The sequence below is a fragment of the Meles meles genome, chromosome 12 (genome assembly GCF_922984935.1).
Source record: "Meles meles chromosome 12, mMelMel3.1 paternal haplotype, whole genome shotgun sequence".
Classification (NCBI taxonomy): Eukaryota; Metazoa; Chordata; class Mammalia; order Carnivora; family Mustelidae; genus Meles; species Meles meles.
Genome location: NC_060077.1, coordinates 31,988,071 through 32,014,428, shown reverse-complemented (window position 1 = coordinate 32,014,428; position 26,358 = coordinate 31,988,071). Strand labels below are relative to the sequence as shown.

Sequence of the window (26,358 nt, the reverse complement as noted above, 5' to 3'; positions counted from 1 at the left end):
CTGGAACCATGATCTGAGCCAAAGGCAGACTCTTAACCAACTGAGCCACCAACATGTCCCTACAAATAGAGTCTTAATGAAAAATGGTTTGGCACTGGCCTTCAGCTTTATGACCTTTTCTGTGTCATAGACCGTCCCACACCAACTAAATATATATAATATTTTAATGTCTGTATCTTCTGTAGATACCTCTAACTCATTTAGACAGTCCCCCATTGGGTATTTATGTTTACAGTAAACACTTCTACGAGTATTGTTAATCCAATGCTCAGTCCAAGGATAAACTCCTACAGATGAAACTACTGGGTTAGGGACATGTGCACGACCATGCTGGACAATGTCTAGTGATGTTCTTGCCCTCCCTGTGATTATTGTCAAGATGGGGTTGGTTTACCACTCATATGCATCTTGTTAATTGCCTCTTCCTGATCTTGGCACTTTTTCTCTTGGGGTCTTTATCTTGTAAGAACTCTGTGTAGTTTTTGGATACTAAGTGCCTGGTGTGTTTCAAATAAATATTTCTCTCTAGTCATAGCAAAAGTTTATTTGTGGTGTTTTCCAGCTTGTGGAAGATTTGCATTTTTGTGTGGCTTGGGTATCATGTTTTGAAAAGAATTCTACACCCCAAAGTGATGAAAATATTCTCCCATATTTGCTTCTTTTACTTTCTTATTTTTATTTATTTTTTTTTTAAAGATTTTATTTATTTATTTATTTGCCAGAGAGAGAGAGAGAGCGAACACAGGCAGGCAGAGTGGCAGCAGAGGCAGAGGGAGAAGCAGGCTCCCCGCTGGGCAAGGAGCCCAATGTGGGACTCAATCCCAGGACGCTGGGATCATGACCTGAGCCGAAGGCAGCCACCTAACCAACTAAGCCACCCAGGCATCCCAGTTTTATTTACTTTTTATGTAAAAATCTTTGACCCACCTGGAATTTACTTTGATCTAAAAAATAAGATGAAGAGCCAGTTCTTTTTTTTTTTTTTTAAGATTTTATTTATTTATTTGACAGAGAGTGAGCACAGCAGGGGGAGCAGTATGCAGAAAGAGAGGGAAAGTTACAAAATTTCAAAATTCCCTGCTGAGCAGGGAGCCCAGTGAGGGGCTTGATCCCAGGACTCTGGGATCATGATCTGCGCCAAAAGCAGACGCTTAGTGACTGAGCCACCCAGGCGCCCAGAGAACCAGTTCTTTACATTCATCCCCCATCCCCATATAGCCAGCTGGTTATATCAGCATTGTAAACTGGTTAAAGTCTGTTTTCTACTGTTATGAAATACTACTCATGCATGTTAAATTCTTATATATGATTGATTCTATTTCAGGGTTCTCAGTTAAGTTTTGTTTGTTTTTGTTTCTTCCTATTTTTTGGTACTCTGTTTTTTACTACCGTACTTTCAAAATTAGTATGGGTTTGGAGTGCCTGGCTAAGTTGGAGGAGTATGTGACTCTTGATCTTGGGATCATGAGTTCGAGCCCCGCTTGGGGTGTTGAGATGATGTAAAAAAACTTGTTAAAAAATAAATTGCTGTAGGTTTTATAATTTTTTTAAGTTTATCCAGAACTTTCTCCTTATTTTATGAACTCACAGCTTTTTCTGAAGGGATTTGGTAAGAAAGTCGGGAAGAGGATAGTTAGATCTGAAAGACAAATGGAATTGCCTGACTTATTGGACCTTAATTTGAGAGGAGTCAGGGAAAGTATTGGCTTTAAAACTAGTTCTCAAGTGGGCATGACTAGAATCAGCTTGGGATCCACGTCTCAGTAGCACACTGCTCCCGCTAGTGATAAATGACCTATTGGGCTAAGGAACTCAAGATCCTCTTTCATCATTTGTGAACCCTTTTGCCCTATTTGGCTTCTCCTTACTTTTCTACTTGTTGTTCTCTGTATTTCTATAGATTGGAGCTAAACATGGTGTTATTTACTTGATCACAAAGTATGGCTATCTTCATCTGTATGACCTAGAGTCTGGCGTGTGCATCTACATGAACCGTATTAGTGCTGACACGATCTTTGTCACTGCTCCACATGAACCTACTTCTGGAATTATCGGTGTCAACAAAAAGGGACAGGTATGGAACTTTGAGGGTTCATCTCCCATCTTTTCCATTCACTGGGGACTGCAGCTTAACTTTTCCTCCTCCTTCAGGAAAGTGGTCAAATATAGTTAGCTCCTATTATTCAACTTACACCCGTGTCTCCCTTTTCCTTCCTACCATCGCTTTGTCTCTCAGATAGCACCATTCTTAACATAGGATTGATTCTGAGAAGAGTAGCTCCCTGCACAAAGCTTCTACCAGTGGAGCAGTTGTTCTGATACATACCACTAACATGTTCAGGCCAGGCACGTGTTAATTGGGGAGGGCTGAAAAGCAGGTACTATTGTACCTAAATTACCTTTCTCAACTAAAGTTAAAAAGACAATTAAAAAAGGAAATCTGTGCTATAAAAAAAAAATGAACATTGAGATGAAAAACTGTCACTTCCACCTACCCAAATAGGTCATTTTGGCAGAGTCATCTTGGATGCATCAATAGTCAGTGTCCACACAACTTGATCTTTTTCTCATTTGACCATGCTGTGCTCTACCATGGTATTTTCTGCTGTCATTAGGTGTTTGGCTCCCGTGCATCTTGTCAGTATTGGAGCCAATGTTCTAGACATACCCAGCCTGAGCCTTAGAACTTTGCTAATACTGCAGTGCCTGCAAATGGGATGTTGGCAGTGTTTGTATATGGAGCACTGTCCTGGGTTAGGCCAGTTTCACTTGTTGGTTCTTTATAGGTGCTGTCCATTTGTGTCGAAGAAGATAACATTGTGAATTATGCAACCAATGTGCTTCAGAATCCAGACCTTGGTCTGCGTTTGGCCATTCGTAGCAACCTGGCTGGGGCGGAGGAGTTATTTGTGAGAAAATTCAGTACTCTCTTTGCACAGGGGAGCTATGCTGAAGCCGCCAAAGTAGCAGCATCTGCACCAAAGGTAATGGCCCTTGAATGCTGTGTGCCAGCCTGAGAGTAAAATAAATTATAAAAACATTCACTACTGATGTTGGAGTTTCTTCACTGTTTTTTTAGTTGTTTTAGCTTTAAAATTTTGCACCAGTGGCATGACGACAACGAGACAAATCAATGAAAAGCATATTCCTGCTGCAACATTTTTTAAAAAATTCTTTCAGTTCTTATTTATGTGCATACGTATTTCACACCCAGGTTCTTAGCATAGAAAATGCAGAGCTATATTATACATCAAGTGGTTGTACCACATTTTATTTACTCACATTCTACTCTTGACTTTCTTCACTCATCAGGAGTGTAACAGTACTGCCTAGGGCATTTTCTTTTATTTATTTCATTAGGATAAATTGTCCTGGCCCTAGTTCTGCTTCTGAGCAGATAAAAGGTTTTGAGTTGCTTCTCCTTGAAAGGGATTTTTCTGTCTTTCAAGTGATGCTTATGAGCAAACCATTTCTAATCTTCACCCAGGACTTTGAGTATTTTGAATTAGAATGTAATGGTGGTAGTACTTTGCTACTGCAAGGCTGATTTAGAAGCCTAATTCTCACCCTTGTTAGAAGTCACTTGTGGGACTGACATCAATTGTGTTTCTGGTCTTTTTTTTTTTTTTTTAAGATTTTATTTATTTGTCAGATGAGAGAAAGAGCACACAAGCAAGGGGAGTGGCAAACAGAGGGAGAAGCAGGCTCCTCACTGAGCAGGGAGCCCAATGTGGGACTCGATCCCAGGACCCTGGGATCATGACCTGAGCCAAAGGCAGATGCTCAACTGACTGAGCCACTCAAGCATCCCTGTGTTTGTGATTTTTGCTGAAGGTAGAAGCCATTGCCTTGGTAGAGGACTTTCTGTCCCTGACAATTAATTCAGGGTAGAATTTCCATTGACAGATATTTTATTTATTTGAGAAAGAGAAATAGTGACAGAGAGCACAAGCAGGGAGTTGAGAGAGAAACGGGTTCACTGTGAGCAGGGAGCCCAATGTGGGGCTCAATCCTAGATCACGATCTGACCTCAAGGCAGATGCTTAATGGCCTGAGCTACCCAGGTGTCCGGATTTTTTTTTTTAAATACAGGCCAGTTAAGTAAAGGGACAGCTTGTGATTATAACGTAACAATGTACATTTCCATTTGTCGTCAGGGAGTCCTACGTACCAGTGACACTGTTCGAAAGTTCCAGAGTATTCCTGCCCAGCCTGGGCAGGCCTCTCCTTTGCTCCAGTACTTTGGAATCCTGCTTGATCAGGGTCAGCTCAATAAACTTGAATCCTTAGAACTTTGCCGTCCAGTGCTTCAGCAGGGACGCAAGCAACTCTTAGAAAAGTGGCTGAAAGAAGATAAGGTACAAACACGAAATCACAACCCTCAGCACCATTTGAAAATGAGGTCACAGGTTCCTCTGGTCCTAATCTTGCCCTGTCTCTTTGGCACAACACAGCTGGAGTGTTCAGAAGAACTTGGAGATTTGGTCAAAACTGCTGACCCTACACTTGCTCTGAGTGTGTATCTTCGGGCGAATGTGCCGAGCAAAGTTATCCAGTGTTTTGCAGAAACAGGCCAATTCCAAAAAATTGTCCTCTATGCCAAAAAGGTAATGCATGCCTAACCATTAGCATTTCACAGATACTTAATTTGTGGTGGGTAATTGCTGATTCTTAGGTTTACGATATACCCTTCCTTCTATGGCATTGCTCTAGTGTGAGTTGTCGGTGTTGCTGCTAGCATCTGTCACTCAGTGATAATGATCCTATTTTATTCTCTTCAGTTTTTTATTTTCCTGTCTTGTGTTTATAGTCCTTCCAGTTCACTTCCAGTTGAGGACTTTCTGATAATTTTTTAAGGTTTTATTTATTTATTTGAGAACGAGAGAGAGAGAGCGAGAAAGAGCAGAGCAGGAGCGGCAGACAGAGGGAAAAGCAGACTCTCCACTGAGCAGGGAGCCCAAAGTGGGGCTCGATCCTGGGACCCTGGGATCATGACCTGAACCGAAGGCAGACGCTTAACCTACTTAGCCACCCAGGTGCCCCTTCTGTAATTTTATCTTGTTCTTTTTCTCCCTTTTCCCTCATCTCCCTCAGCACCAACTGTGTGTTAAACCCATGTTTCAGCGGGGGTCCACTGCAGCTTGTCCATGAAGCAAACTGGCCTGTATGCTGGGTGTTGGTCAGAGCTGGCACACTTGTCAGGGTGACTTCTTTGTGGTCCAGGCTGTTTGCGTAGTTGACTGTACCTCCACATACATGGCATCATCACATAAGTGGGTGTTGTGTTTGGCATAGGCACAGCATGTACACATGCTAATATCATTTCTCATTTCTTTGTACACAAGTTCAAAACAAAGGATGGGAGCTTTTTTTTTTTTTTCCTTAACCACTCAGAGTGTTTTGTTTATTTTTCTGATGGGTGTCCCCTTGCCTCTAGGTTGGCTATGTCCCAGACTGGATCTTTTTGCTGAGGAGTGTGATGAGGATCAGTCCAGACCAGGGCCTGCAATTTTCTCAAATGCTAGTGCGAGAGGAAGAGCCGTTGGCCAACATTGACCAGGTGAGCATCAGCGGTTGTTTGAGACAGCTTTTTGTGGCTTGTATAACTGTCAAGAAGATCTCTTTTGTTTTTCTCTTACCAGTGTCTTGATTCTTTTCTTTGTCTGCTATTAATCTTCCAGTTTTAAAAATCTGATGTACCAGGGAAGCTTGTCTTCTAGTCTTTTATTGTTTGAATGCCTGTCATTTACTTTTGTTTTGAAGTGTTTTAGAGGATTTATGTGCCCAGTTGTGAGAATCTTATTTCTTTGTGTGGTGGTTGGGGGTGGGGAGTGAGGATGTTATTTGACAGCAGTAGCCCTACCCCGAACCCCACCTCATCACCCTCTGCTGAGGCCACCTGAATTCTGCCTGCGTACGTGGTTATGGTGAGTGCTTTCGAGTCTGCAGACTTTCATCTTGTGCGTGTCTGGCTAACCTGGAGTTAGGTGAATGTGAGACTATTATTTTAGCATAAGATAGTTAGTGTTTAGATATAAACACATGCCTAGTTGCCTTCAGTAAGCTGTGTGCAAAGGGCTCTGGGTGATACAGAGATATGTAACAAAGTTTAAAGCAAGGCAAAACCAGCAACCTGTATAAATACAATTATAAGTACATTTATACTGGGTTTATACATTGTGGAATTTGCAGGATTTTGGAGATCGTGATTAAGGGGTTTGAGCCAAATTTATATAGATCTCAAGGGGAAAGAAAACTCCAGATTACATCTGGATTGTATTTCATAGTTCTAAAGTATTTTTTTTTTAATTTATTTGAAAGAGAGTGAGAGAGGGGGAAAGAGCAAGCACAAGCAGAGGGAGCAGCTGGCAGAGGGAGGGAGAAGCAGACTCACCACCGAGCAGAGAGCTCGATGCAGTTCTCTAACCCAGGACCCTGGGATCATGTCCCGAGCTAAAAGCAGACACTTAACCAACTGAGCCACCCAGGTGCCCTCTAGAGTATTATTAATATAAACTTTTTTCTTGTACTTAAACGTGGAAACACACAATCAGTAAGTTCATTATATTTCACTTCATATTAAGGCTTATTCTTTGATATCTATTTAACTCTGATGATTGGTATCTAAGTCAATGTTTGCATTTTCCTAACTTGCCTGAATAATTAGAGTATAAGGGCTAGACAGCAGGTGTTGACTGCCTCTAGAATTTGATTAAGTAATGGATTGTTTAGATTGCTTGAATCACTTCAGAGAATTTGGGGGATTCACACTGATAAAAGTACTTCCTTTGATATACTTGAGTAAAATGCCCTGTTGGTGAATATGACATGGGTGATATAATTTCACAAAATTTCCTAAAATTAAGGCCATCAATTACTTGAATTTTGTAATAAAAGAAAATTCAGGGATGCCTTGCTGGCTTATTCAGAAGACCCTTAATCTCAGGGTTGTGAGTTTGAGCCCCATGTTGGATGTAGAGATTACTAAAAGAAAGAAATAAAAACTTTTAAAAAGGCAAAGGAAGGAACTAATTATTGAATTTCTAAATGAGATTCAATTTCAGGAACTATTTGAATAGGAAAATAAAACCCATTTCCTTTGGGTAAAATGTGGCTTGCTCTCTGTTTCAGATTGTAGATGTTTTCATGGAAAACAGTTTAGTTCAGCAGTGTACTTCCTTCTTGTTGGATGCCTTGAAGAATAATCGCCCAGCTGAGGGGCATCTCCAGACTCGCCTGTTGGAGATGAACCTGATTCATGCACCCCAGGCAAGTGCCATTTCTAGGTTGAAACCAAGGGACAAAGGACCTGTTTCATTTCTGTGTGGGACTTGCACACCTAAACACAGTGCCTTTGGGCTGGGATATGCTAGTGCCTCAGTGGACATTGTCTAGGACCTTCCTACAAGAGATTTCCAGAATCCGTGGTACAAAACTTTCATAGAAACAATTAAAACTTTCATAGAAACAATTACAAAAACAAAATCTTTTCTTTTCTTTTTTTCTTCTTTTCTTTTTTTCTCTTTTTTCTTTTCTTCGCTGTGGTGAAGTATCCATAACAGAATTTACTATTTGAACCGTTTTTTTAAAAATATTTTATTTATTTATTTAACAGAGAGAGACACAGCAAGAGAGGGAAGACAAGCAGGGGGAGTGGGAGAGGGGGAAGCAGGCTTCCCGCCAAGCAGGGAGCCTGATGTGGGGCTCCATGCAGCGCTCGATCCCAGGACCCTGGGATCATGATCTGAGCTGAAGGCAGACACTTACCAACTGAGCCACCCAGGCGCCCCTATTTGAACGATTTTTAAGTGCACTTTTTTTTTAATTTAATTTTATTTATTTTAAAGATTTTATTTATTTGACAGAGATCACAAGTAGGGAGAGAGGCAGGCAGAGAGAGAGAGGAGGAAGCAGGCGCCCTGCCAAGCAGAGAGCCCGATGCGGGGCTCGATCCCAGGACCCTGGGATCATGACCTGAGCTGAAGGCAGCGGCTTAACCCACTGAGCCACCCAGGCGCCCCTTTAAGTGCACTTTTAAGTGGCATTAAGTACATTCACGTTGTTGTGCAACCATTAACCACTATATATTTCCAGAACCTTTATCTCATCACAAATAGAAAATCCATATCCATTAACTCCCCTTTCCCTTCCCCAGCCCATGATAACACCCTATTCTACTTACCTTTTCGGTGAATTTACTTGTTCTAGATACTTCATGTAAGTAGATTCATATGATGTTTGTCCTTTACTTTGACTTGTTTCATTTAACATTATTTTTAGGATTCATCCATGTCGTAGCATGAATTAGAATTTCATTCCTTTTTATGTCTGAATAATATTTCATTGTATGTGTATACTGCATTTTGTTTATCCATTTATTTGTTGATGGACATTGGGTTGCTCTCACCTTATAGCTGTTGGAAATAGTGCTGCTGTGGATATTGGTGTGCAGGTATAAGTTTCAGTTCCTGTTTTCAGCTCTCTGGGGCACACATCAGGAGACTTGCTGGATCGTGTGGTAATTCTGCATGTCGCTTGTTGAGGTGCCACCATACTGTATTCCAAGCAGTTATACCATTGTCTGTTCCTGCCACAATATATGAGGGTTCCAATTTCTTCATGTGTTTGCCAGTGTTTGTTATTTTTCTGGGTGTGTTTTTAAAAAAATAGGGGCGCCTGGGTGGCTCAGTGGGTTAAAGCCTCTGCCTTCAGCTCGGGTCATGATCTTGAGGTACTGGGGTTGAGCCCCACATCAGGCTTTCTGCTCAGTGGGGAGCCTGCTTTCTCTTCTCTCTCTGCTTGCCTCTCTGCCTACTTGTGATCTCTGTCTGTCAAATAAATAAATAAAATCTTAAAAAAATAAAAAAATAATAGCCATCCTAAATGGGTGTGAAGTGGTAGCTCAATGTGGTGGGGCATTTCTTGAATTGAAAGTTGGGATGTTAAATAACATGTATATGCTTTTTTTTAAAATTAATTTTGCATGTGTATGCATCAAAGGAGTTTGGAGAAATTTACATCAAGCTTTTAGCTTGATGGCTGTTTGAGTGGACAGGATTGTAGTTCACTTTGTTCTTTACTTATTTGTCCTCTCGTTTCTTTTTCTTTATAGTCATGTATTGTTGTTGTGATTAGGAAACACTGTGTTAATTATACTGTTCAGTGATTTCAGGTTATTCCAATCCACAAGTTAGCTGCTCTTGTGTGGGTCATGTCTCACCTCTAGGAAACAAAAGTGCTATTAATTTGGTGTTTTGGTGTTCTGTTGAACTCCTTTGAGTTGGTGATTATATATGACAGCTTTTATTAAATGAACTTTGAAGCAGAAACTAGACACCACTCAGGAATTGAGCAGATAGACCCTAAGAAGAGCCCAAACCCGAAACAGGGGCAGCCTGGATGGGTGCACAGCTGGACACAACACCCAGAACATCGAGGCAGTCTTCTCTGGATGTCAGAGGCTGAATGATATTTTCCTTCTTGGCTCATCTTATATTTTCTGAGTTCTTTAAATGATACTATTGCTATAATAAGGAGGAAACTTTTTTTTTTCTAAAGAAGATAGTAAGGATAAGTCTGAAGAAAACAAAGGGTGGGGAGCATCAGATAAGTTCCAGATATTACAAAACTGTGCTCTCAGCACTTGGTTTGTATTGTTAGGGAGCCCAGGGTGTGCATTACCCTGGAGCAGCATGATGTTAACTAGGTCTGTGGTCACTATATGGTTGGTAATCCATATCCAGGAAGGAACAGGAAAGAGTGTGCTGGGTGACACCCAGGAGCATGTCTTATCAAGACTCACTCGTAGTTAGATACTGAGGGTCAGATCACTTAACAAGGCAGCGAGGTTGCTCATTGACTCACTCATTCTTAGTCCAGAGGTTGCTTATTTAAAGATGGTATTAAGCTTCATCAAAATTCTTTCCAGGACTGTTAGTTGTTTTTCAAACGTAACCCCCTGCGCGTGCACGTGCACACACACACACACACACACACCCTTCCCCTCCCCAATTCTGCCCTCAACCAAATTGAGAAGCTTAATGAATACCAGTAGGATTTGTTACTTCCAGGTCTAATTGTAACTGTTGCTAGTCCAAGGATTGAGCGCATTGAAGACTCATGCTCTCATATTGACCTTGACTTGCCATAGAAAACTGTACAAATACTATGGCTGAAAAGCCAGAACAGTAGCCTGGCCTGATCCCAGTAATATGCTTTAGGGCAGGGCCTCAGCCTTTTATACACACCTGGCCCTGCACCCTAGGAGGACAGCACCTTGTTCAAAGAACCTCAGGTCACTTGCAAGGTTGGCTAGGGCTCTGCTCGGAGGTGGGGAAGAACCTAGACCTGGTAAAGGCTCTCTCTCCCATGATTACTTTCTGGAGCTGTGCCCTGGGAGGCATGGTTTGAGCAGCTATTGTTAAAAAGTTATTGCCACAATTCAGGCTTTCTTCCTGACCTCACCATTTCATAGGTTGCAGATGCCATTCTTGGAAATCAGATGTTTACTCATTATGATCGGGCCCACATTGCCCAGCTCTGTGAGAAGGCGGGCCTCCTGCAGCGCGCACTGGAGCACTACACGGACCTCTATGACATCAAGAGGGCTGTGGTCCACACTCACCTCCTCAATCCCGAGGTATGGTGCACTGTTGGGGCCCTTCTGTTGTGGATGACACCCACCTGTCGTTAGGGTCACATGCTCCCAAAATTTCCCTATGTCTGTGGTTGTGGGAGTGTGGCATGTGTCTTCCTGGTGCGTAAGCCTTGTCACTGCTATACACAATTCTCATTCAGCCAGCACACAAATTCGACTTGCTCACCCACGCAACTGGGCTCTCATTACCTCTTTCTTCCCATAGTCTACCTCTGACTTAACCCAAAGGAGAGAACCTATTAACATTGACAGCTCTAGCAGGGTTGTGTAAAACCATTAGCAGAAGCTAATTGGTATTGCATTCCATTTACAGAATAGGTTTTTGTATCAATTGTGGGGTGTTGCAGGTTCTGGACAGCTTGACGAATAGTTGAGGTTAGTGTCTCATCTGAAGTTAACTCCTGGCTTCCACTTTTTGCCATAAAAAGTTTTTGCTTTTCAGTCCTTCTAAGTGGAGATTCTTTATATTTTTCACACTCAGTGGGAAAAACTGATCTAGTGATGTTGCCAGTGTTGGCAACATCGAGGATGGTACTTAGTTGTGGACAAACTCTTCCTTGCTTCCCAGTGGCTCATCAGCTTCTTTGGCTCCTTGTCGGTGGAGGATTCTTTGGCGTGTCTTCATGCTCTGCTGTCTGCCAGCATCAGACAGAACCTTCAGCTATGTGTGCAGGTGGCCTCCAAGTACCACGAGCAGCTGGGCACACAGTCCCTGGTGGAGCTCTTTGAATCCTTCAAGAGTTATGAAGGTAAATTCCACAGCCTCTAGCCACCTACACCTCCTCCTCAGGTGTCGGTGTCTGCCTGCCCAACCTGAGTCTTCCTTCAGGCCAGGCCGATGTGTTGGTCAGTGGCAGAGGAGTTCTGCTGTCTGGTGTGTGTTACCCAGCATAGGTCGCTTTTTGGCATTTGCAAATGAAGCAATTGGTTGGTGTTGGGGTGGGGACGCTTAGAATCCCCCTTGTGTCCCTGAAGCCTCTGTGGAACTGAGCGTCTTTGTGTCACACACTCTGCTGAGTGGTCACCAGAAAACCTGGGCCAGTAGTGCTGGAGTGCATGGCTCTGAGGGGGCGGCCCCTTTGGCTTCCTCTGAGTAAGAGCCCCATGGAAGCTCAGCCCTGTGTGGTTTTGGGCTGGCAGGCTTGACTGTGGTTGGCTTCCCTGTTGTGGGCATCACACCGAGAATGTGCTGGTTGGGGTATGGCTTTCCCAGGTGAGTGTCTGCTGGGGACAGGCTGAGGAAGGAATAGAAACAGCATTTGTCCAGCGAGGTGTTAAGCCACTGTTCTTGGACTAGAATGTTGGAAGAGTGAAGGCAAGACCTGCCTTTAGGGAGCTGCCCCTCTTGTCAAAAGACACCATTGCAGGAAAGGCTGCAGCAGCAATTAGGTTACATGGATGGGGAGATGGCAGTGGAGTAGGGTTGGTGGGAGCTGTCTGCCTTCAGGGTTCTGGTTCCTTCCCCCAGGTTACAGCCGAAGACCTCCTCAGGGAAGGCGGTTTTCTCTGAGTATCCTGTCCTGTTCTAGCCACCAGTACCTCCTGGCTGGCTCCTGTGAGAGTCAGGAGGTGGTCAGCCTCTGAGGAGTGACAGTGCCCTGTGACTCACCTTGCACCCCCATCCACAGTGGCTCCATGTCTGCCAACAGCTCAGTGTCACAGAACAGACTCTGGAGGCTCCCAGTGAAAGCCTCTGCTTTCCTCTTCCTGGTTTGTCTTTTTAGAGTAGCAGCCACACAGCCCTCTTAGGCTACCTCGGTTTGAATTATTCTTGAAGATGACCGTAGGATGTGCCTGGGTCCCCCAGAAGGGTTCCACATACACAGACATGAAGTATTTCACATCAAAACATCTCAGGTGAACCTCCCAAGTTTCATGGAAATCTGACTAGCTCTCTGAGGGAGATGCCAAAGCAAAAGAACTTCACATAGATTTTGTAAGTTGTGAGTGGGCTGTGTGAGCTGGGAGAGTGGAGCATTGTTGTTGTGGGCTGGGCCATCAAGGACAGGTGGACTATGACTGTGAAAAAGGCAGGTAGAAAGTATGAGGGCATAAGATGGAACAGTCTCTCTTTGTAGGCCTCTTCTACTTCCTGGGCTCAATTGTAAACTTCAGCCAAGATCCAGATGTGCACTTGAAATATATTCAGGCTGCCTGTAAGACGGGGCAGATCAAGGAGGTGGAGAGGATATGCCGGGAGAGTAATTGCTACAACCCAGAGCGGGTGAAGAACTTCCTGAAGGTAAGTGTGACCAGGTTATCACCTCCTTCCTTGAGTAAACCATCAGGCAGAGTTAGAAAGCTGGCTTTTTCCTCCTTCAATGTCCCCTGGGTCCTTAGTGCAGAGCTCTACCTTATGGCCCAAAGTTCTTGGAGGAGGCCACTTCTCATTTTATAATCCTTGAGGCTGGATTCTTAATTATCTGATGTGTGAGTAGAGGGAGTTAGTTTATTGCTGCATTATGTTTCAGCAACATCCCAACTGTTCTTCTGCTAATTAGGCTGGGAAGGTCTATAGAACAAATAAGCTACTCTGTGCTAAGGGCGAAAAAGAAAGTGTCTTTCTTCCTCATCCACAGACAGGGGTGGATGTGGAGCTAAGTGGGGTAGCCTTTCCAACCATCTTTCAAGGACCAGGCTGTGGCTGCTTTGCCATCTTCAGCATACCACCTTGAATGTTGCCTTCCTGGTCAACTGGAAGAAGGAAAGAGAGGAGGAGCCAGCTCCAGTGGTTTTTGTGGGTGAAGCTGCAGGTCTCACATGGCATTTCGATTCTCATTCCATTAAAGGAGACTAGGTCACATGGCCACACCCAGAACTGCAAGGGTGCAAGGGCACCTGAGAAGTGTCATGTAGGTATGGCCAAATGAGGGGTGGGGAAGGCATTATTGTGATGGACTGCAGAGTTGGGGGCAGCCCCCTGCACTGATGGCTGACATTCCATGGAGTATGGTTGCATGTCCAGAAAGGCAGCCCTTACTGGCAGGTGTTCTTGAAAGTAGTCTATACTCTCTGCTGCTGGGTCTGGGTCAGATTTATACATAATGATCTGCTTGTCTTAACCCAGGAGGTACTTGTTTTTAGACCAATTTGCAGTGTTATTGCCAGATTTAGCAGAGTTCTTTTCTTCTTTAACCAAATAGTATTATCTTTCCCAAGGCAAACACTATATCCCCAAAAGCAAATGCCTTAAACAACAGCATATCTAGAATAGTTTCATCCTGAGTCTCCTTGGAGCCACTCTGCTGCAGAAGCAGTGTCATCTCTGTGTTGATTCATGGTCCTTGCAGTCTGGCTCTTTCGGGTCTTCACTGCCTGCATTATTTCTGTGTTTTCCCCATACACAGGAAGCCAAGCTCACAGACCAGCTTCCCCTCATCATCGTGTGTGATCGGTTTGACTTTGTCCATGACCTTGTCCTATACTTGTACCGCAACAACCTGCAGAAGTACATCGAGATCTACATTCAGAAGGTACTACTGGGACCATCACTGGTACCATGACACCCAGCTGCTTTTGTACCTTGCTTGGTGGTAATAGCCTACACCTGAGAGATTACCTCTCGTCCTGAATATGTCTGAGACTGGTGGTATCATAGCTTGGGCTGCCATAGCGGAATACCACAGGCTGCATGGCTTAAGCAGTTGACATTTTCTAGAGGCTGGAAGTCCAAGATCAAGGCACTCACCCCACCACCTTTTGTTGGTTCTTTCTGAGGCCACTCTCCTTGACTTACAGATGGCCACCTTCTCTCTCTGCCTTTATATGGCTTTTTCTCTGATTAGGGATTAGCCCCTCTGATTAGCCCCACCCTTATGCCCTTAAGGAACCATAATTTTGTCCTTCAAGGCCCATCTTCAAATACAGTCACATTAGGGGTTGGAGCTTCAAATATGCATTCTGTCCACCACAGGAGCCCTTTCAGACAGCCACACTGTCCAGGCCTTGGGGGACTTGTAGCAGTGACCTGTGCCTGCAGCACTGAAGTCACCACCTTGACCATTCTAGGTCAACCCTAGCCGGATCCCTGCTGTGGTTGGAGGGCTGCTTGATGTGGATTGTTCTGAGGAAGTAATTAAAAACTTAATCATGGTGGTGAGAGGACAGTTCTCTACTGATGAGCTGGTGGCTGAAGTAGAAAAAAGAAACAGGTAAGGGGTCCTAGCTTGGTATCTTCTCTTGCCCCCGGGTTCTAGTGTTTGTTGTTAGGTCTATGACTATGACTAATTCTCCAAAGTCCCTTTTCAGTCAGCCTCTAGGCCCCAGGGCCAACTGTCTCTGTGGCTGGTCTTTAATGCAACAAATCTTAGATCTAATAGTGAGTTGTTTGCTACTGGTAGTACAGATCTTTGGGAAAAACTTAGCAATTGATATCAGTTTTGAACTCAAGTCTGTTTTACTCTCTAAAACAACCTGAGGTTAACGGAGTGAGATTTTTGTTTGTTTCTAGAAGCAAGCTTCAGAGTTCAGGGTCTGCCCTGGAGGTTTTGGTTGTTAGTTTTGAAACTTTCACGGTGCTCTTCCTTCTTTCAAAGGCTAAAGCTGCTGCTTTCCTGGCTGGAGTCCCGGAGTCACGAAGGCTGTGAAGAGCCTGCCACTCACAATGCACTTGCCAAGATCTACATCGACAGCAATAATAGCCCCGAGCGCTTCCTGAGAGAGAACACTTACTATGACAGCCGTGTGGTGGGCCGCTACTGTGAGAAGCGGGACCCACATCTGGCCTGTGTTGCCTATGAGCGGGGGCAGTGTGACCTTGAGCTCATCAAGGTGGGCAGCAAATACACTAAGCTGCCAGCTATTGCTCTGGCTTCCTGGGGCAGGGCTTCCTCGGTGGGGGCTGAGGAGGACTTCCTCTGAGCCCCACAATTGCAGATCATGTGGTTACATTGTCACCAACTTGGTTTCCTCTTGATTCAGACTCCTTGTTTCCTACCTGCTTATGCCCTGTTTGTATATATTTTACCTGTAAGCCTGGCTGGCCCAAGTGTGACGTGTCAGCCTTCTGCCTACGGTCTTCAGTGTTACTTTGGGTCCTGAGGGCAAAGTTGAACTCCTTGGCCTGACTCAGGAGGTTTTCTGTGAACCACAACCCTGTCCTCACCAGCCTGACTGCCTCCCCTCTTGCCTGTCTACCCTGGATACTTCTGTCCTGTGTGTACTTGGACTTCCTGCTCTTCTTTTTTTTTTTTTTAAAGATTATTTATTTATTTATTTGACAGACAGAGATCACAAGTAGGCAGAGAGGCAGGCAAAGAGAGAGAGGGGGAAGCAGGTTCCCCACTGAGCAGAGAGCCCGATGCGGGGCTCGATCCCAGGACCCCAGGATCATGACCTGAGCTGAAGGCAGAGGCTTTAATCCACTGAGTCCCCCAGGTGCCCCACACTTCCTGCTCTTCTGAGGGCAGCTTCTTTTTTTTTTTTTAAAGATTTTATTTATTTATTTGTTAGAGCAAGAGAGAGAGCACGCATGCGCACAAGCAGGCAAGAGTGGTAAGCAGAGGTAGAGAAGCAGGCTCCCTTCCAAGCAAGGAACCCAATGCAGGATTCGATCCCAGGACCCTGGGATCATGACCTGAGCTGAAGGCAGCAGCTTAACCGACTGAGCCACCCAGGCATCCCCTGAGAGCAGCTTCTTACACGTGCCCTATGCCAGCTGTTACCGACCACAGAGTTCTTACTGGTCCCTTCTTGGGACATCCCCCCTAGGTCTGCTTACTGCTGCCCTGGCTTGGATCTATGTGTTTTATTACTTAAGTATCAAATAGTTTGAAACTTAATCTTGTGACTTAAAACTCCAGAAATCTCATGTGGGTGCACCTGGTGTTTGACTGTAGGCAATTGGTCTGTTTGCCCTGGGTGCCTCAGAGTGTCTGACAATATGGTAGAAACTAAGCAGCCAGGGAAGAATCTGTTAGGGTATCAAACATACAGAGCCAAAGCTCAAGAGCCATGCACCAGTTTCTCATCCTACTTTAGCTTTGTACACTGACCATGCATGTGACAGGCCGGGTCTGCATAGCACCTTGCCTTGCAGTCTCTAGAGAGCCAGTTTTTGTGAAGTTGGGACTTTCATAGCATAAGTTTCATACCATAAGCCACCTTTTGGCTGAACTTACTACTTTTTTATTAAAACTCAGTTCAGTGACCAATTAGGGATCTTTGCACCCATCTGTCCTACCGGGTGATGTATGACATTCCCTTTTAGTGAGGCAGTATTGAGACGAGAAAAAAAAAGTGCTTGTTACAGTCGGCTGTGTCAGAAGGAGAAGCTGCAATGAGATTTCGGGGCAGGCCAGACCAAGCCTGCTCCTGGCCTCATGCCATGCACACATGAGCAGTTGATGGACACATACACAGCATTTAGTCTTGTGCCCATCATCTGGTACCCAGCCAGTCTCATTCCCACTAGGCCTTCGTGAGTGTCTCACATGTTGGAATGTTGCAGTGGACCGTGGGTTTCTTGGAAATGTATTAAAACACTCAAAAAAGGATCTCAAGTTCAATCAATGAAGGCATATTTGAAATGTTGCAGCATATATGTTGTTTTATACTAGTCCTGGGCTATTCTGATAACACTTTAGAGATGGTGACTATTTAAATAAAATTTAAAAATTAGTTCCTCCTTCATATACCACATTCCATAGCACAGGTCTAGAACATTTTCTTTGTTTCAGAACATTCTGGGTAGTGCCACTTTAGAAGGCAACAGTTAGGTTCATGTGGAGAGGAGCTACCACACAGCCATGCCCATTCTGAGTTGTTATAAACTACGAAACTTGTGTTTTGAGGTAATCTGTCACTCTGAGAAGTACATTGTCACCCCTTTGGGATGCTGCTCCTCCCATGTCAAAGTACTGTTTCTCATTTGGGCTCTGGCTTAACCAAACAAGTTCCGGGGTCAGAGGGAACTGACTGGGGTGGGTCCCCCAAATAGTGTTCACTGATTGGCTCTGTCATACACACTAGCATACTCATTTCAGGTTTGCAACGAGAATTCTTTGTTCAAAAGCGAGGCCCGCTACCTGGTGCGCAGGAAGGATCCAGAGCTCTGGGCTCACGTCCTTGAGGAGACCAACCCATCCAGGAGACAGCTGATCGACCAGGTGAAGAATAGAAATGGGAGTATGTGTATGCATGCCTGCTTTTTGCCCACTCACCATCTTGTGCCAGAGTGACTAGTTGAATTGTTATGTTTAACATAACATCTTCAGAGGCATGACCAGACTATCTTGTGAATTTCTCTGGAGTTGTTTATTGGTCAAAGGTGCAGAGTTGGCCCTGATCTTCAAAGCTGGGATGTGCTACGCCAGTAAAAGGAATATCTGATGGCCTGCTAGCTTGCTGGATCCTTAGTGTTTTTTTTTCAGCTCAGCCCCCAATGACACAAGATGAGTAGCTCTTAAGGTTGTGTCCGCTGAACCTGCCTTTGTTGAGGAACCCCTTGCACCCTTGTAACTATCCAGTGCCTACTCAGAGCTGGGGCACAGTGCCGAGGCCAGGATTCCTCCTACGTGCTGCCTGGCAGATGGTTGTTAACCTCAGCCACTCACTGGGCTTTCTGTACCCTTAGGCAGCAGATGGTACTTTACCATCCCCACTGTCCCCTAGGCTTCTGGGGACACTGTTCAGGGATGGGCTGAGATCCAGGTGGGAGCAAGACCATAGTCCAACAAGTGGCCTTCAGGCCTGAGCAGATCAACTAAAGTGCCCTCCCCCCACTCCTTTGTGTGCATTACCAACCACTAGGTGGGCTTGTTGGGTTTTCACCTCTATCTCTTCTGAATTTTACCTTCTTTTTTGCTGTCCACTGTTCCTCATGTCTGTGCCATTATCTTTTTCTTAATAAACTTTACTTTTGAACACTTTCAGATGGCTAGAAGCCTGAGTTATTTTAGATCTCGTTATATCAGCTTTGGAGTTACCCATCTCTAAGATTTGTCCGAAGATTGATCTGGACTTGACAAAGACATTGAACAACAAAGGGCTTGGGACAGAGTAGATTTAGATTCCACTAGAGATCTCTCTCCAAATTTGAAGACAACAGATACTTCTCCAGGTGTGGTCCAGCTGCCTGGCACATCTTACAGGTCTCGTTGCATTGGCACTGGGATGAGCAGCTCTAATGCTGCACTGAGCTGAAGCCAGCAGGTTCCTCTTAGTCTTCCTGTGTCTGTGTGAAGCTCCTGATCCTGTCATTATGTCTGCTGGGACTGAATATTCATAGCCACCTCCTGAGGGGCATTCACCTCCCATGCCCCTCTAATTAGAGGGACTGCATGATGGCAGCAGACTGCTTTTAGGTCTGCAGGAGAAGCTCATCATGGAAAGTTTACTTAGAGGAAGCTGCTTCCTGAGGTAACCTTATATTAGGCATCCTGTTGACTCAAATAGATAGTGGAAATTTATTTTCACCCTTAAAATAACCAGTGTATATTTAAAGTGCTCTAAGGTTTTCAAGAATGGACAGATGTCATGATGGCAGGAAATATACCTCCTACTTTGGATGGATTCTGTGTGCCGTCACAGTTCTCCTTTCCCTTACGTACACCCTTTTTGTTACTTATCTCCTGTGATAGCCCCTTTTCTCACACACCTTTGGATAACCTTTAGGGTTGTTATAAACGCCTCAGAAGAACTTTTGTATCCCATGGTGCCATTGAGTATACCGTGACCACTTGTGAGGTGGGCTGGGCTGACTTTGATTCCAGGTCCTTTGCAGCCCCTTCTGTTCATAGGGTGAAAGTTCATGGCCAGAGCTCTATATTATCTATGTTATACCTCCTCTGAGCTATCTGTTCTTTCTCATTAATGCATTGCCATTGCCCATCCCTGATGAAACTTGGCAAAACTGATAGATCCTGAAGTCACCGAAGGTCCCTGGCAGAAAGTGCAAAGAGAACAATGCTGGCCTTCCAGCCTGATGTTATCTGGGAAGTGTACTCTTTGGAAAAATGTCTTTTTCCCCACTTGTGAGTTCTTTTGTAGTTGAGACACCTGTCACTGAATGAGGGGTGGTGTGGCCAGTTTTTTGTCAGTGTTGCCCTTGCCATGGGTCTGAGGCTGTGGAGCTCAGGGTATACTCAGTTGCATCCCTGCAAGTGGGTTGGGCCAGAGCAGCTGTAATGCTCTAGGCTAGCAAGAGCTTCCCTAGAGTGGTGTCTTCATTAGAGAAATGGAGGCCATATTTGCTATGAACAGTGACCTAAAAAAAACAAAAGATAAAAGCAAACATGTATTTCAGCCGCCTATTTAAGTGCACTGTGTTACTGGCTTTGGAGTAAATTTGTAGTATGGTTACTGGGGCAGAGATGAGTCTGCAGCCCTTTTGATGTGAGAAAGAAACTAATTGTCAAATAGAGCAGGCTGAAATCTCTGAAATTGACTTCTTTAGACAACCTTCCCTTTTTGCCTTGAGAAATCTCCTGTTTTCTCTGTGTCTATTTCAGACTGCCATGGAGTAATCCTTCCTTTCTGTTTAGCGTCAAAGATAGTCTTGAATTGACTTTATCTAACCAAATTCTTTCAAATGATATTTAAAACCAGGTGGTACAGACGGCATTGTCAGAAACACAGGATCCTGAAGAGGTCTCAGTCACTGTCAAGGCCTTCATGACAGCTGATCTGCCTAATGAACTGATTGAACTGTTGGAGAAGATTGTTCTGGATAACTCTGTCTTCAGTGAGCACAGGTGAGGGTATGCTGAGGGTAGCTGCTAAATCAGTCAGATTCAAGCCACCCACCTCATGCTCACTTTCTGACGCAATTTTTGTCTTACCTTACCTGCCCAGCCTCACTGGTTGCTCCCCAGTGTCTTTTCACTGTGTTCTGTATCTTCAGTCCTACCTATCTCTTCTAGCCTAACCTAAGTTCTACTTTTTTAAGAAATCTGTCCTTCCTCTTGCTTCTCTGGCCTGCACTGTTCTTCTTTAACCACAGTGTTCAGAAAGGGAGCTAATATTCATTAGTACCTACTATGTCCCAAGCATGTTAAACTCTTGAAATCATGGTGAACAAAGCTTGGAAACAGATGGCAAGAAAACTAAATCTGGGCATATATCAGGCACGACTTGCTGGAGATATAATATAGAAGAACAGTCTAGGTAGAAACAACAGCATGAGCAGACTCTTCGGAAATAATAATAGAGCATGCTTCAGTGTGGTTGCACCCAGCATTTATTTCCACTTTAAAATTCATTATCAGAGATTCTGTGTCAAACAGACCAGTGTATTTGCATCCTGCTATAAAGACTTAATTATGGGGCGCCTGGGTGGCTCAGTGGGTTAAGCCGCTGCCTTCAGCTCAGGTCATGATCTCGGGGTCCTGGAATCAAGCCCTGCATCGGGGTCTCTGCTCGGCAGGGAGCCTGCTTCTCTCTCTCTCTCTCTGCCTACTTGTGATCTTCCTCTGTCAAATAAATAAATAAAATCTTTTTTTAAAAAAAGACTTAATTATAAGGTATATTTTGTAGGTTGTACTATTTTATAGTTGTTTTTTTTTTCAAAATTAACTGTTTCATAAGCCTTTTTGATCTTCAACTTTGTATTGTTTATTTTGAAATCCAGAAGGGTTTTCAAGGTCTGTGGCATTGTGTTAAAGAGTACTTGTGAGGATATGTTTGGACTTTGTTTATTTGTTTTTTTTTAAGTGCTCCATGATTCATTACTTATGAACAACACCCAGTGCTCATTACAACACGTGTCCTCCTTAATACCCATCACCAGGCTACTCTATCCCCCCACTCCCTTCTGAAGCCCTCAGATTGTTTCCCGGAGTCCATAGTCTCTCTTGGTTCATCTGCCCTTCTGATTTCCCCCCCTCAGTTTTCCCTCCCTTCCCCTATGGTCCTCCCTGCTATTCCTTCTGTTCCACATATGAGTGAAACCTTTTGATAATTGTCTTTCTCTGCTTGACTTATTTCACTCAGCATAATCTCCTCCAGTCTCATACATGTTGATACAAAAGTTGGGTATTCATCCTTTCTGATGGCTGAGTAATATTCCATTGTATATATGAACCACATCTTCTTTATCCATTCGTTTTTTGAAGGGCATCTTGGCTCCTTCCATAGTTTGGCTATTGTGACGTTGCTGCTATGAATGTTGGGATGGATGTTCCCCTTCTTTTCACTACATCTGTATCTTTGGGGTAAATACCCAGTAGTGCAATTGCTGGGTCATAAGGTAGCTCTATTTTTAACTTTTTGAGGACCCTCCATACTGTTTTCCAAAGTAGTTGTACCAACTTGCATTCCCACCAACACTGTAAGAGGGTTCCCCTTTCTCCACATTCTTTCCAACATTTGTTGTTTCCAGCCTTGTTAATTTTTGCCACTCTCACTGGTGTAAGGAAGTATCTAAATATGGTTTTGATTTGAACTGATGGCTAATGATGTTGAACATTTTTTTCATGTGTCTGTTAGCCATTTGTATGTCTTCTTTGAAGAAGTGTCTGTTCATGTCTTCTGCCCATTTTTTGGCTTGATTATTTGTTTTTTAGGTGTTGAGTTTGAGAAGTTCTTTATAGATCTTGGATACCAACCCTTTATCTGTCATGTCATTTGCAAATATCTTCTCCCATTCCATGGGTTGCCTGTTTGTTTTGTTGACTGTTTCCTTTGCTGTGCAGAAGCTTTTTATCTTGATGAAGTCCCAAAAGTTCATTTTTGCTTTTGTTTCCTTTGCCTTTGGAGACATGTCCTGAAAGAAGTTGCTGTGGCTGATGTCAAAGGGTTATTGCCTATGTTCTCCTCTAGAATTTTAATAGATTCCTGTCCCGCATTGAGGTCTTTCATCCATTTAGAGTTTATCTTTGTGTATGGCGTAAGAGAATGGTCGAATGTCATTATTCTGTATACAGCTGTCCAACTTTCCCAGCACCATTTATTGAAGAGACTGTCTTTTTTCCATTGGATATTTTTTCCTTATTTGTTGAAGATTAGTTGATCGTAGAGTTGAGGGTCCATTTCTGGAGACACTGTTCTGTTCCACTGATCTATGTGTTTGTTTTTGTGCCAATACCATGCTGTCTTGGTGATCACAGCTTTGTAATATAGCATGAAATGAGGCAACATAGTGCCCCCAGCTTTGTTCTTCTCTTTCAGTATTTCCTTGCCAATTCAGGGTCTTTTCTGGCTCCATACAAATTTTAGGATTGTTTGTTCCAACTCTTTGAAAAATGCCAATGGGATTTTTAAAAATTAACATATAATGTATTATTTGCTTCAGGGGTACAGGTCTGTGAATCATCAGTCTTACACAGTTCACAATACTCACTATAGCACATATGCTCCCCAATGTCCATCACCCAGCCACCCCATCCCTCTCACTCTGCTCCCCTCCAGCAACCCTCAGTTTATTTCCTGCGATTAAGAGTCTCTTATGGTTTGGGGCGCCTGGTTTGGGGTGGTTTAGTTGGTTGAACGACTGCCTTTGGCTCAGGTCACGATCCTGGAGTCCCATGATCGAGTCCCGCATCGGGCTCCCTGCTCGGCAGGGAGTCTGCTTCTCCCTTTGACCCTCTCCCTTCTCATTGCTCTCTCTCTCTCTTATTCTCTCTCTCTCTCTCTCTCTCTCAAATAAATAAAAAAAAAAGAAAAAAAAAGAGTCTCTTATGGTTTGTCTCCCTCCCTGGTCCCATCATGTTTCTTTTTTCCCTCCCTCCCCCCGACAATCCCCTGCCCTGCCTCTCAAATTATTCATATCAGAGAAATCATATGATAATTGTCTTTCTCTGATTGACTAATTTCGCTTAGCATAATACCCTCTAGTTCCATCCATGTTGTTGCAAATGGCAAGATTTCGGGGTTTTTGATGGCTGCATAGTATTCCAACCAATGGGATTTTGATAGGGTTGGCATGGAAAGTATATATTGCTCTGGGCAGCATAGACATTTTAACAATGTTTATTATTCCAGTACGTGAGCATGGAATGTTTTTCCATCTTTTTGTGTCTTCTTCGGTTTCTTTTATAAGTTCTGTAGTTTTGTATAGTTTCATACAGTTCTGTAGTTTCTAGAGTACAAATCTTTACCTCTTTGGTTAGGTTTATTCCTAGGTATCTTATGGTTTTTGGTGCTATTGTAAATGGAATCGATTGCCTAATTTCTCTTTCTCTAGTGACAATTTTAGTGTATAGAAAAGCAACTGATTTCTTTTTGTTTTTTTAGATTTTATTTATTTATTTGACAGAGATCACAAGTAGGCAGAGAGGCAGTCAGAGAGAGAGAGTGAGAGAGAGGGAAGCAGGCTCCCCACTGAGCAGAGAGCCTGACTCAGGGCTCGATCCCAGGACCCTGAGACCATGACCTGAACTGAAGGCAGAGGCTTAACCCACTGAGCCACCTAGGCACTCCGAAAAGCAACTAATTTCTGTGTGTTGATTTTGTATCTTGCCACATTATCGAATTGCTGTTATGAGTTCTAATAATTTGGAGGTGGAATCTTCTGGGTTTTCCACATAAAGTATCATGTCATCTGCAAAGAGAGAAAGTCTGACTTCTTCTTTGCAAATTTGAATACCTTTTATTTCTTTTTGGTGTCTGATTCCTGATGTTAGGATTTCTAGTATTATGTTGAATGATAGTGATGAGAGTGGGCGTCCCTGTTGTGTTCCTGATCTTAAGGGAAAAGCTCTCAGCTTTTCCCCATTGAGAATGATACTCACTGTGGGCTTTTCATAGATGGTTTTTACGAAATTGAGGAATGTGCCCTCTATCCCTGCACTCTGAAGAGTTTTAATCAGGATGCTGTATTTTGTCAAACACTTTTTCTGCATCAATTAAGATATCATATGGTTCTTATCTTTTTTTTTATTAATGTGTTCTATCACATTGATTTGTGAATGTTGAACCACTCTTGCATCCCAGGAATAAATCCCACCTGGTTGTGATGGATAAGCCTTTTAATGTACTGTGGGATCCTTTTAGCTAGGATCTGGTTGAGAATCTTGGCATCCATATTCATCAGGGATATTGGTCTATAATTCTCCTTTTTGATGGGTCTTTGCCTGGTTTTGGGATCAAGGTAATGCTGGCCTCATAGAACGAGTTTGGAAGTTTTCTTTCTGTTTCTATTTTTTGAAACAGCTTCAGAAGAACAGGTATTATTTCTTCTTTAAATGTTTGGAAGAATTCCCCTGGGAAGCCATCTGGCTCCGGACTCTTGTTTTTTGGGAGGTTTGGAGTACTGCTTCAATTTTGTTACTGGTTATTGTTTGTTTTTAAACTGAGAAATGCTAAATGATAAATTATGGAATGTGAAATTGTATTTTAATGGAATCCTATGCCCTCATTGATTACAGGATTCTAGAGGTAAGGTACCTGAGGTGGATAGGGTATTCTGTCTTGTTGTCGGGCCAACCCCTTTGCTAGATCTTAGCCTGTTAGTACTTCCCACAGAAAAACACTTAAAGGTGGTTCTGACTCTGTGTGCTGACTCCTTGGACACTGTTTTTTTCTCTCACGTGCAATGGGACCTTCAAGTTCTTGCCCTTCTTTCTGTGACTTAAGTGCTTCACCAGACATAGTTTTCCATGCAGGTGAAAGTAGCCTGAGTTAGCAGTCTGGCAGACTAGATACTATATACTTACACAGATCCTGTGTAAGTAGAAAAACTGAAGATGTAGGATGAAATACACAAATGATCCTTTAAAATGAGTCCATGAGCTAGTGACTTTTGCCAAACTCTGTTAAACATGGGCTGTGTGTCCCTATAGGACACAGAGGACAGGAGATAAGACCCACGGGCCTACAAAAGGTGTGAAGTGTGCAGTGAAGCCCCTCCTCAGTGCAAGGATCAACCACCAGTATCAGCCAGCCCTCTGCTGAGAGACCAGCCAAAACAAAACAAAAAAGAGCTCTTTGAAACCGTGGTACTAGACTGTGAGGACAAAACTGGCCCCGAGAAGCTGGCCTTCTAACAGGTTTTAGTACAAATTCTGTGAACTGGCATGGGATTAAAAATCCTCAAGTGAGGAATTTAATTTTAAAATGATTGCCATTCAGATCTCTGCCAAAGACAAACACAAATCCTTTTAAGAGGAGCCTACCCTCTAGCAAGGCTTCAGAGAATTCCGATATAACATTCCAAGAAATAATGAGCTTATAGTAAAAATATGGACAAAATGCATAAGGAAACAAGGCTCCATTAGTAAGAGCCAGCAGTAAAACACAGTAGACTCAGATCTGCTAGAGGGACTGTGGGTATTAGAATTATCAGGCATGGAATGTAAAATTACGTGTAATGTGTTTAAATACCCCAAAAAAGATCAAGCAGATTATTTTTTTAGAGGTTTTAGTTATTTGAGAGAGAGAGACCCAAGAAAGCACAAGCAGGAGTAGAAGGGGAGGGACAAGCAGACTCCCTGTTGAGTGGGGGGCCCGACATGGGGGTTAATCCCAGGACCCTGAGATCACAACTTGAGTCAAAGTCAGATGCTTAACCAACTGAGTCATCCAGGAGCCCCTCAAGCAGATTTTTTAAAGTACCAAATACCTGCTAAATAAAAAATGAAGTTCTATAATTGGATTTGAAGTGAACTCCAAATGGGTTTAGGGGCATTAGAGAATAAGAATTGAAAGATGCTTGTGAAGAAATTGCAAGAATGTAGCCAAGACAGGTGAAAACTGTGAAAGAGTTTAAGATCTGTACAGGTTGAAGGTAGACCTAATCAGAGCCTTTTCAGCAGCCTCAGTAGAAA

General features: G+C 43.5%; 1 protein-coding gene across 2 annotated transcripts in view; it reads left to right on the top strand.

The window, feature by feature from the left end:
- CLTCL1 (clathrin heavy chain like 1) overlaps window positions 1-26,358 on the top strand; it is a 97,770-nt gene that overhangs the window by 41,523 nt on the left and 29,889 nt on the right. For both annotated transcript variants that reach the window (XM_046026090.1, XM_046026091.1), the window contains exons 6-19: window positions 1,901-2,074; window positions 2,787-2,984; window positions 4,158-4,358; window positions 4,455-4,607; window positions 5,438-5,560; window positions 7,132-7,269; window positions 10,475-10,639; window positions 11,226-11,406; window positions 12,736-12,899; window positions 14,005-14,130; window positions 14,666-14,808; window positions 15,193-15,427; window positions 17,641-17,763; window positions 20,204-20,349. In XM_046026090.1, coding sequence (XP_045882046.1) covers window positions 1,901-2,074; window positions 2,787-2,984; window positions 4,158-4,358; window positions 4,455-4,607; window positions 5,438-5,560; window positions 7,132-7,269; window positions 10,475-10,639; window positions 11,226-11,406; window positions 12,736-12,899; window positions 14,005-14,130; window positions 14,666-14,808; window positions 15,193-15,427; window positions 17,641-17,763; window positions 20,204-20,349 — 2,270 coding nt within the window. The remainder of the gene's footprint in view (window positions 1-1,900; window positions 2,075-2,786; window positions 2,985-4,157; window positions 4,359-4,454; window positions 4,608-5,437; window positions 5,561-7,131; window positions 7,270-10,474; window positions 10,640-11,225; window positions 11,407-12,735; window positions 12,900-14,004; window positions 14,131-14,665; window positions 14,809-15,192; window positions 15,428-17,640; window positions 17,764-20,203; window positions 20,350-26,358) is intronic.